Source organism: Scyliorhinus canicula, chromosome 11, assembly GCF_902713615.1.
Source record: "Scyliorhinus canicula chromosome 11, sScyCan1.1, whole genome shotgun sequence".
NCBI lineage: Eukaryota > Metazoa > Chordata > Chondrichthyes > Carcharhiniformes > Scyliorhinidae > Scyliorhinus > Scyliorhinus canicula.
Window position 1 is genome coordinate 151,788,765 of NC_052156.1, and position 12,074 is coordinate 151,800,838.

Consider the following 12,074-nt stretch of genomic DNA (forward strand, 5'->3'; position numbering starts at 1 on the left):
AGTTGGGAAATTTATTTGCTTTAATTTAATCTTCTGCTCAATCTTCTTTTCCCTGTACACTTGTGGGATAGAATCTTGATGCAGGAGACCATTCAGCCCCCATGTCTTTAACCATATAGATTATATTGAAGTGGCAAATACATAAGTACCTATATTTTTATTCCAAAACATTCTGATTATAATACAAACAACTTGTTTCTCTTAAACAAAATAATAATAACACTAAAGCCCCCCCCCTGTCCCTTTCTAGGTACTGTCAGTTGCTGGCCACGTACAAGTCTTTACAGAAGATAATAAATGGCTTCCACCTTCCTCTGACCCTCTAATGACAAGTCCCCCAACCACAGTGGCCCTGGGTGGTGTCGATTGACTTCCATCCAAGCAGGACTCTCCGCCAGGACATCGGGCTTCTCTCGCCTCCAGGAGTGCTGGCGAAGATCGCCACTAATGGGCGAGGCTGACGCCCATGATCTCTGACATAGTCTCGAAAAAGGAGACCAAAACAACTTCACCGGCCCCCTCAACGCTCACACCAGTCCTCTATTCTGGGGAAGGACCCACTCATGCACGCTAAGTGCACCCAGTGAACTACTTTAAACTGTATCAGGCTCAGCCTGCCACAAGAGGTGGAATTCACCCTGTGCAAAATCTAACACACGCCCCCTCCGTCCAAGCCCAGTTTCCCCTCCCATATCCCCATTACTGTCTCCAATGGTTCTTTCCCTGTCTCCAACCACCCATATATTTGATATCTTCCCTTCCCTATCTCATCTAGAGCTAGGGTCTTGTCCACAAGTGTACATCCTTGTAGCCGAGGGAGTGAAAACTGTTTCTTATGAACAAAAGTTTTTACGTATATGCAGGTGTAAATCAAACTCCGTTGGTTGAAATTTCTCCTCCATTCTTGCAAACCTACCCTCCACAAACAAATCCCTGAGCGCCTCGACCACCTCCCTCTTCCAAATCTTATACATTGTGTCCATCCCAGACGGCACAAAGCAATGGTTGTTACAGAACCCTGCCTAAATTGCTTCAAAATTCTTAGAGACGCCACCACCACCGGGCTCATAGAAAGCCTGGCCAGAAAGAACTGAAGAGGAGCCGTAACCAGTGCCCTTAGACACGAACCTACACAGGAAGCCTCGTCCATCCACCCTCATTTACCCCGATGTTCGGTGCCCAGTAATGGAAAGTCAAATTCGGTAGCGCCAGCTCCCTTTGCAGGAAGGATCTTTGAATCCGGGGAGTTTTACTCGTTCAGATAAAAGCCGAGGCTTTGATGAGTCATCCAGACTTGAAATGTTAGTTCCCTTCTCTCTCCACAGATGCTGTCAGGCCTGCTGAGATTGTCCAGTATTTTCTGTTTTTTGTTTCAAAGGCCGAGATTGTTAACCCAATGAAAGAGTTGGGGAGAAGCAGGAGACACTAGAACACAAATAAGAACCTTGATAGAATGTTCATTTTGACTGTCTGTACTCACTGCCAGGGACAATGGGAGGGCATGCCACCTCACCCCTTCAGACTGGCTAGGTTTTATGCAGCAATGCCCACTCGTGAGCCACCTGAATCTCTAAATAACTAAACTGCGTCATGGTCTCTCCAAATCCACTTCCTTCCCCAGGCGATATTTAATTTGTACTCTTGAGGACCCCCCCCCAAATTTCCTCAATAACTCCATTATGCTCCCCACGGTGGAGAGAGGATCTGAAACCTATAACAGCAGGTTGTCTTGTATAAAGGGACACCCTGAGCTCCATGGCCCCCTCTCCATAACCCCTCCACATGATGCTCTAAGCATGATGACCAACGGCCAGCGCAAACAACAGGGACTGCCTTGTGCCCCGATACAACCGGAAGTACCCTGAACTCAACTGTGTTGGTCTGACGCTGGCTGTGGGGCCACTATACAGCAGTCTGACCCAGGAGATAAATGTTGGCCGAAACCCAAATCATCCCAAAGTTTCAAAGAGCAACTTCTCCGCATCCATGGAGATTGCCTCTGGGATTTTCCCCAAGGAAGGGGTAATGCCATTTGAAAGTCTCCTGATGTTGACCGACAACCATCGGCCCTTAACAAACCCTGTCTGGTCACCTCTCAACCACCTCTCCAGGCGTTTCACCATCACCTTAGTTAATGCCTTTGTGTCAGTATTAATAATAATCTTTATTAGTGTCACAAGTTGGCTTACAGTAACACTGCAATGAAGTTGCTGCAAAAATCCCCTAGTCGCTACATTCTGGTGCCTGTTCGGGTATATTGAGGGAGGATTCAGAATGTCCAATTCATTTAACAAGCACGTCTTTCAGGACTTGTGGGAGGAAACCGGAGCGTCTGGAGGAAACCCACACAGACACTAGGAGAATGTGCAGACTCCGCACAGATAGTTACCTGAGCCGGGAATCCTGGGACCCTGGTGCTGTGAAGCAACAGTGCTAATCACTGCTACTGTGCTGCCCATAAACCATGCTATAGGCCTGTAAGACCCACACTCCACGGGATCCTTGTCATTCTTCAAAGAGATCAATCAACACCTGTGCCGATATAGCCGATAGCACTCCCGAGACGGTGTCATTAAACATCCCTGAAATGTGACGCCAACAAGGCTGAAAACTGTTCACAAAATTCCACTGGAAAACCATGTGGCCCCAGTGCCTTCCCCAACTCATAGAACCAATACAGTCCATAATCTCCAACTCCAGTGGTGTCTCCAACTGCTCTCCTCCTCCTCTACTGGGAAGTCTAATCCATCCAAAAACTGCTCCATCTCCAGAGGCTCAGATTTGTACAGTCTCTGGTAGAAAGCCTCAAATACCCTGTGAGCCAATAAACACTGGCCTTCTGACCACACTTTTATAAATGCCCTTAGAGTGGCAAAAAAGTTGACTCTCCACCTTTCCTGTTGATTCCAGCTTGAAATCCACCTGTAGCCTCTTTCTGCTAACAACTCCACCATCGGGGCTGTGGAGTATTGCTGGTTAACCACCAGAATGGAGTCACCTTTCCACCTTTCGAGCCTTATTCCTGTGGGCCTTGAACAAAATTATCTCTTCCCCCCACCCCCCTGACCACTGCCTTCAGTGCTTCCCAGAACGGGGGGGGGGGGGGGTTAAACCTCCCTATTCTAGTTTTTAAAAACTACACTGTTCCTGATAGGCGAGGCTACCCTTTACTAAAACCACCTAATAAACAATGCAACCCCCCCCCACCTTTTGTCCTCTCCTCAGAATTAGAGTGGAACACCTGCCCCACCCATCCCTTCCTTAGCCTCAGCTGATCCCCAATCCTCAAATGCATCTCCTGCAAAAAGACTACAGGCCTCTTAAAATGGGCAAATATCCTGGACCTTTTAACTGGACCATTTAACCCCCTCATCTTGCACATAACCATCCTAACTTGGGGGGGGGGGGGGGGGGGGTCTCTGAACATCCCCTCTACTAGAATCGGCTATACCCCACAGTGAGGAAATCCAACAGGGCTCAAACCTACTTTGATTTCAGGCACACCCAAAATGGCCACTGTCACCACCCTCACTTTTTAAATTTAGAGTACCCAATTTATTTTTTCCATTAAAGGGCAATTCAGCGTGGCCAATCCACCTAGCCTGCACATTTGTTGGTTGTGGGGGCGAAACCTACGCAAACACGGAGAAAATATGCAAACTCCACACGGACAGTGACTCAGAGCCAGGAATCGAACCTGGGACCTGTGGGATCTGGGGTTGTGAGCTGAAGCAACAGTGTTGACCATTGACCACTGTGCGTTCTTGAATTTTCCCGTAAGGAATTCCACTAACTTCTCCGTGGTCTGGTGGCTCAGTGGTTAGCACTGCTGCCTCACTGCACTGAGACCCAGGTTCGATCCCGAATGCATATAGTATAGATAATGCCAGAATGTTGGAACTTTCCCAACAGTGAAACACCAATGCCAGTTGCATCTGACTCATAGAAGGGGGTGCGTGTAAATCTTTGGGTCTATTTCTGTGCCTTGATCTTTGGAGCACAATGGCTGAACATTTTAAATGGTGCTTTGGCAGATGTCCAAATTGCATAGTCTTGGTGCAACTTGGAACATATCGAATAGTCCAAGTCGCTTAACTAATACAACATTTTTCACTAAATTTCCAGTTTGCTTGTAATTCCAAGATCTTGGTGTAATCGAATGAGTGCAAGTACAATTTTGATTTTGCCCAGGAGTGGATTCAGCACTTCACATCCTCTTTCCATGTGAAATGGTGCTTCAAATGGCTGTTTGCTGTATGTATGCAGTTGTACTGTTGTGATGTCATTGAGATGCCATCATGAACTTGATCCCACTTGTCAATATAGCTGCAAAATGTTTTTTTTTTTAGAAATCTTGGCCAAACTTGTTTCGAAGGTAATTCGATTTGGCACATCCCTAGGACGCTCAAATGAATTCACATTTTTGTTTAGTTTTTAATGACATGCCGATCGCTGCAGGAAATGCAACGAACAACGCTCTAGTCTTTGTCATTCCGACATCCTAGCATAACCTCTGATTCCAAATTTAGTTTCGGGTGTTTCCTGCATTTCAATCAAGCACTTATCCTGAGGATCAGAATCCTGATCCCAGATTAAAATCACTGGAAAGTATAAATGTATTTGGGGGCATCTTTGCCACATGGACTGCAGTGATTCAAGAGGCAGTGATGGGGCAGCTGGAAATGAACAATAAATACAGGTCTTGCCACAGTTTGGGAATGAAGGATTTTTTTTGTTGCTGGTGACTGTCACCAGTTATCCTTTGCTAACGCTCGCTGCTGTCTGCCAAGCATCCCAACTTGTTTATTTTTATTGGTTACTGGCAGTCTGCAGGATTGTTTAAATTTGCAAGAAAAGAAAAAGATAAACTGACCTCTGGCCAAGGTATTAGTCACTGCACATGATGATGTTTCAACTGTTTTGAAATACTGAGAATGCGCAAAGGGAAAATAGTCCAATGATTTGGTACTGATTGTTTTAAGCACCAGGTTTGTATGACAGGACAGATTTCCCCTTTTTTGTGGTTTTCAAAACCTGCTGAGTTTCAATAACAGGGCAATGTAGGAGTTCAAAAATTGACATTTTTCCTTTCTAATCACAACTACCATACTTGAGGATCAAGAACAATAGTGGATTGTTTGTATCAAACTCTGGCGGTGCTATACAGTTAATGGGAAACATAACATTACGGAAACTCTGTAAACCAGTATCAAAGGTCAAGATAAAGCTATAAGGATATATTTTGCATCCTTTTCTTCCAGTGCAAATCCTTCTAGCACTGGAGGACAGGCAGTGATACTATTGAATCTGAAAACAAACTTGCCTATAAATTGTCATTCCTAGTTTAATTTCCTTGGGTATAGGGCCTGAATTGATTGTACAAGTGAGAACTCTTAAAGTTTGGGTGAGTTGGTAGATATGGTTGGAGGTTTGAAGTCAATGGCTGATTCTGGGTTTTTAGCGTTACAGGGTGACAGTGGTTAGCACTGTTGCCCCATGGCCCCAAGGGCACAGGCTCGATCCTGGCCCCGGGTCACTGTCCATTTGGAGTTTGCACATTCTCCCTGTGTCTGTGTGGGCCTCACCCCCCACAACCCAAAGATGTGCAGGGTAGGTGAATTGGCCATGCTGAATTGCCCCTTAATGGTGGGGAAAAAAGAATTAGATACACAAAATTAAAAAAAAAGTTGTAGTGTTATTGGATGTATATTTGAAAATCAATAAACCTGATTCTTCTGAATTTGGTTGTCTGGAGAGAACACTTGAGCTGAGCTGCTATAATGGTTACAAAAATAAAAACTTTTGCTCACGTAAGTTGTGCAGCGTTGATTTGAGGTTCAATTGCCCTAAATTACAGTTAAATCTGTTTCCGCAACCCTTACAAACCGAGCATTAAAACAATTAGTACATTTTCTTTGTGCTCTGGGTTTTTATAAAAATTAAATCATGTTCTCTGGTTATAGAGCTCTGTCAGTAGAAACTGTTTTTCTCCATCTTCCATCAAAGCCCCTCATAATTCTGAACATCTATTAAATCCCCAGAGATAATTGAATTGCAATCGCAGTTTCTCTAATCTAGACCTTGGGCGGGATTCTCTGAGCCTCCGTGCCGAAATTGCGATCGGTGTGGAGAATGGGCCGAAATCCGGCACGGCACCGCTTCCGTGATTCTCGGTCCCCGGCGAATCGTATATGTGCATGGGCTACGCGGTGTGGGTAGGGGGCCATTGACAGGCCCCCGCGGCGATTCTCCAAGGCTGTCATGGTCCCACGCATCGGGGACTCGGTGTGGCGGCTGCGGACTCAGTCCGTGTCCGCCGGGGGGGGGGGGGGGGGGGGGCAGCAGCAATGTCCTGGTGCTGAGGTGATTAGACTTCAACAATCCTTTTAATTAATTAGGGCAGCATGGTAGCACAGGGGTTAGCAACGTTGCTTCACAGCTCCAGGGTCCCAGGTTCGATTCCCGGCTTGGTGCGGAGTCTGCACGTTCTCCCTGTGACTGTGTGGGTTTCCTCCCACAGTCCAAAGATGTGCAGGTTAGTTGGATTCGCCTTGCTAAATTGCCCTTAGTGTCGAAAAGCTGGGGTAAGATTATTGGGTTACGGGAATAGGGTGGAGGTGTGGCCTGGGTAGGGTGCTCTTTCCAATGGCCCGTGCAGACTCGATGGGCCTAATGGCCTCCTGCACTGTAGGATTCCAATTTTCACCCCAGTGCTCTCATTCAGTTCACTTTTACTAGCACTCCTTGATCTCGCACTGAAAAATACTGTCTTGACTGCCTGCCTGTCCTCCCTCCTCCCCATACACTCCTCCCCCCTCCTTGTCTGGAGTAAACTGGTCCTGTCTCAAAAACACTTTCCATTACTTTATGAAGAATTGACAGACTGGTGAGGTGACAATGATTGACTTTGTCCTGCTTTTTGTGACAAGGACATCCTGGATGATTTTGGCATAGATGCCAGTATTCTAGCTGTTCTAGAATAGCTTGGTTAGGGGCTGGTCTTTATTCATTCAGTGGGTGTGGGTGTCACTGGCTGGGCCAGCATTTATAGCCCATCCCTAATAGCCCTTGAATTGAGTGATTTGGTTTTCTAGGGCATTAAGTGTCAACACATTGCTGTGACCCAGTAAGGATGGCAGATTTCCTGCCCTAAAGAACATAATAGTGAACCAGATGAGTTTTTACGACAATCAACAATGGTCATCATTAGACTTTTAATTCCAGATTTTTATTGAATTCAAATTTCACCATCTGGTAGGATTTGAACCTGGGCCCTCAGGACATTGCCCTGGATCTCTGGATTACTAATCATAGAATCTACAGTGCAGAAGGAGGCCATTCAGCCCATCGAGTCTACACCGGCCCTTACAAAGCGCACCCTACTGAAGCCCATGTATCTACCCTATCCCCAAAACCCAGTAACCCCTCCTAACCTTTTTGGACACTAAGGGCAATTTATCATGGCCAATCCACCTAACCCACACATCTTTGGACTGTGGGAGGAAACCAGAGCACCCGGAGGAAACCCACGCACACAGGGGGAGGACGTGCAGACTCCACACAGACAGTGACCCAGCCGGGAATCAAACCTGGGACCCTGGAGTTGTGAAGCAACTATGCTAACCACTGCTACCGTGCTGCTCAAAATCTAGTGACCATTCCACTGCGTCCCTATAACCTGGAGCACTGGCTTTGAGTACTACAGCTGGAATATTGTTGGGGCTTATAACCTTTGCTATAACCGTTGTGCTCAGCAGTTTTTAACATTTGATGTCCGGAAGTGATACTGATGATTTGAGGTTAGATAGAGAAACAGAAGCATTTCGACTCTGCTGATAATTGTTGGCTTGTTCAGTTATCTTGATCAGTTATCTTGATAAGTTAGTTGTGTAAGACCAGACCAAGTAAACAGAGGAGAAATTTAAAAATCCTGAACTCAACAGAAAGATAGAATGAGACATTTTTAGATTGGGTATTGTATGTAAGGTGATTATGGTGAATGGTATTTCCAACTTCCATGGTGTACATAAAACATACAGTGCAGAAGGAGGTCATTTGGCCCATTGAATCTGCACCGACCAACCCACGCAATCTCCGTAACCCAATAACCCCAGCAAATTTTTTGTCACTAAGGGCAATTTATCATGGCCAATCCACCTAACCTGCACATCTTTGGACTCTGGGAGGAAACCGGAGCACCCTGAGGAAACCCACGCAGACATGGGGAGAACGTGCAGACTCCGCACAGACAGTGACCCAGTGGGGAATCGAACCTGGGACCCTGGCGCTGTCAACGGGAAGTCTAGTTCTTTATCCGCTGCCCCTCTCTTTCCCAAACTGGCTGAGGAAATGAGTGCTAATTGTGCTAAATTAAGATTTTGAGTGCAAGTCAGTCTGGATGTCTGGGAGCTAGTGGTGTGGCTCTTGTGACAAGCGAAGCAAGGGGAGTCTTGTCGACCAACTGCTTAAATATGGTGCTGATTGTCTTGCTTAATCTCGTTGATGTGGGTTGCATGTTAACATGCCATGGGGTTTTCACTTCACCAACCACCCCTTAATAACTAAAAGTGACCAATTCCTAGAAATAACCAAGAAAAGGCTGCAATTTCTGATTGAACCCAAGGGGTTCAATGCACTATGAACTAGTATGGTGATTTTCCTGTAATGTTGGTGCAGCTGATATTGGCCTCTGTCTTTTTGGGTGGTGTGAGCTGTGTATCTACCAGTGACTGTGAAGGATGGCCATATTGACTTCACACCAAGTCATGAACAGGGAGTGTTTAGCATTGGTGAAATTGAAACTACACTCCTATTTTTTTAATATGCACTTGGTTACCTTCCTGTATTGGTGAAGACTGAGTGAATATTTCTAGCAACAGATGTTTCTCTTTCAGAATTCTCCAAGTAGTAGCAGATAGGATATTCCGCATCATGTACATTGGAATCCTGAACTCCCAATAGTCTCCACTAGAATCAGATCTGTGGTAGGCCCTGAAACTTTGAACTCTGCCTGAGACTGTTGGTTATTTTTCTTCCTATTTTCCCTCATGATCCCTTAGTTTCCCACAAGAATCTAGTTCCCTAGGGACTAGTGAGGGATGAATCAAGCTCTGGCTGGTATGGAACAGACCAACTTTTTTTCTCTCGGCAGTCTTAGCCCAGCTATTAGCTATCAATTGTCACTTTGTGCTATTGAATCTTGCTCGAGCCTCATGGGGCTATTCGTGGTGGGAAAGTAATTGATGTCTCAAGTACCCCAGTCAGTGGGTAACTACATTGGGGATGCCAATACTGGGAAAGGAAACTGCATTGAGCACAATCCTCAAGGTTAGGTTTGATGCATAATGTGCTTCACTTCTATAGATTAACTAGTAATTGCCAAGCCTATTCCTACTCCAGCTAAATTGTAATGAGTTCTGACTATTGAGTGAAACTCTCCATAGTGAACTGTTCATCATGACAGCTTCACATCTGCCTCACTATAAACCTCTGCTTGAACTTGGTCATATAGTGACTTGTGGATACAGAAGTTAATGTAGAAAACTTTTAACAGTCTACTGAGGACTTTTCTTTTTCCATCGATAGACTTTGGGAGGGCGAGTGAGCTAAGAGCAGAAGCACCTCTCTATTCTCTGACCCTGTGGGACAGGCACTGTGGGCTACATCTGCAGACTGACATGATGGATGCCCCTTCACCAAGCACACCAAAATTATTATTCCCAGGTTAGTCCAGCAAATCTCCACATCTAATCCTGTCTCCATCTCCCCCCTCCTGCCAACAAAACGTATGTGGCTTCACTAGAGCAAGGGGTGTGTTTTATTAGACGTGCCTTTGCTCATTGAATGAGTCTCCATACTCTCTCTCCTATTGAGAAGTAATTGGTGTGAATGGTCTGCTTTTGTTAATGAATTGATGAACCTGTACACTTTCCAAGTTGATCACTCATTCACAACTGAAGTTGGATTAACTTGGACTAGTCTAGTCTAGTTCCTCTATCAACAGTTTGAAAAGAATCCACTACTGATAACTTGTTCTGTAATGGACATGATTTTAAAAATAATTTCAGTGGATCATTAGGTTGCTGGCTTGGGTTACCAGTGGTGTTCAGTATGTGTTCGCTTCCTGAATGACAGTAGTCTGGTCAGTGCATTATTACCATAGCCAAGATATATAACAGCAGTACTGTATTGTTTTACACAGCTGTGAGATGGACCTTTCCTGTAGTCTGTATTTATTTCTTCCCGTGGTTACTTTGGTTTCTGAATAATAGAATGGCTTTGGAGAAAAATCACCTGGACTAATTAAAACTTGTATTTCCCCCAATTCAGATATTGGCTTTTGCCATGCTCACACCTGAGGCCACGGGGCAAGTTAAGGGTAGACTGTGCTCTTTCTAACCATTATTTTGGTTTTATCACAGTGACCTGTTCAACTCCAACCCAAAATCATTCATGTGAAGGAATAACATGTCCACGCTGCCTGATGATGACCACCAAGACTACACTGTTGGCAGAGAATGAGGTGGAGGCACATAAACTGGCCAACAACTACAAGGTCAGTATGATGTTTGTGGTCCATCAATATTCTACGATGGTTACATTCCTGCACTTAGTTTGTTGAGCAGAAAATGACTGCACCCAAAATGTTTCAAATACATGTTTGAGAACATGCAATTGAAAAATCCCCAGTGCAGTATTCACTTCCTGCGCTTTAGCAATATTTAAATATTCTTTATATTCGGTCAGAACTGTACTTGCATTTGACCATCCTAATTGCCCTCTAAGGTGGCAGTAAGTTGCTTTCTTGAACTGTTGCAGTCCATGTGGGGTAGGCAGACCCACAGTGCTGTTAGGGATACAGTGAATGTAAAGGACTGGCAACATTGTTTCAAGTCAGGATGATGTGAAGTTTGGTGGGGGGGGAACGAGCAGGTGGTGCATCTGCTGTTCGTCCTTCGAGGTGGTGGGTTTGGAGGGTGCCATTGAAGGCACCTTGGTGAGTGGCAGCAGTGAACGTTGAAGGTGGTGGTGGGGTACCATCAAGCAGACTGCTTTGCCCTGGATGGTGTTGGGCTTCTTACTACTCAATTCTGACATGCTCTTGTAGACATTGGTAATCCCAGGATGTTAATCAAGGAGGGTTCAACAATGGTAATACCATTGAGATGGTGAGATTCTCTTGTTGGAGGTGGTCATTGCCTGGCATCTATTTGCCTGGTTACTTATGAAATGAAAAAAAAAATGAAAATCGCTTATTGTCACGAGTAGGCTTCAAATGAAGTTACTGTGAAAAGCCCCTAGTCGCCACATTCTGGTGCCCGTTCGGAGAGGCTGTTACGGGAACCGTGCTGCTGGCCAGCTTGGTCTGCTTTCAAAGCCAGCGATTTAACCCAGTGTGCTAAACCCAGTATCAGCCTAAGTGTGAATGTTGTTCAGCTCTGAACTGCATATGGTCATGAACTGTCAGTATTGGAAGTCCCAAATGGTACTGAACATTGTGCAAACACCCCCACTTCTGATGTTGTGATTGGGGGAGGGGTTAGAGAGAGGAAAGATGTCAATAATGGAATAGTTGAAGATGATTGGGCTGGACATTACCCTGAGGAAATCCTACAATAATGTCTTGAGACTGAGATGATTTGACTTCCAACAACTAGGTATGACCTTAAGCAGTGGTGAGTTTTTGCCTGATTCCCATTCACTTGAGTTTGGGCTACTTGATGCCTCACATGGTCAATTCTGCCTTAAATTTATTTTTAAATATTTTTATTCCCCTTTTTCACATTTTCTTCCAAATTTACACCCACCAACGGACAATAAACAGTACCGAATACGTTGTCAATCCCCTTGTATATTTCCTTGTATATTTTTTAAATTACTTTATCAGAGTAGCAAAGCCAGAAGAGTCTGGACAGGGACGAACTCCTAATCCAGCTCCTTGCCTGCTCCAAAATCCAATTCGAATTGAATCCAATTCATGGTCCCCACGAGAGACATACAAGATCCAGGCATTACACCTGACCTCACGCTCATCTTAGCCAAAAGGCTGAGAAGCGATGTCAGTCCCCTTATCA

General features: G+C 45.1%; 1 protein-coding gene across 1 annotated transcript in view; it reads left to right on the top strand.

The window, feature by feature from the left end:
- The first annotated feature begins 9,242 nt into the window (after positions 1 to 9,242).
- cax1 (cation/H+ exchanger protein 1) overlaps positions 9,243 to 12,074 on the top strand; it is a 47,048-nt gene continuing 44,216 nt past the window's right edge. The window contains exons 1-3 of the mRNA XM_038812234.1: positions 9,243 to 9,327; positions 9,586 to 9,723; positions 10,422 to 10,555. Coding sequence (XP_038668162.1) covers positions 9,243 to 9,327; positions 9,586 to 9,723; positions 10,422 to 10,555 — 357 coding nt within the window. The remainder of the gene's footprint in view (positions 9,328 to 9,585; positions 9,724 to 10,421; positions 10,556 to 12,074) is intronic.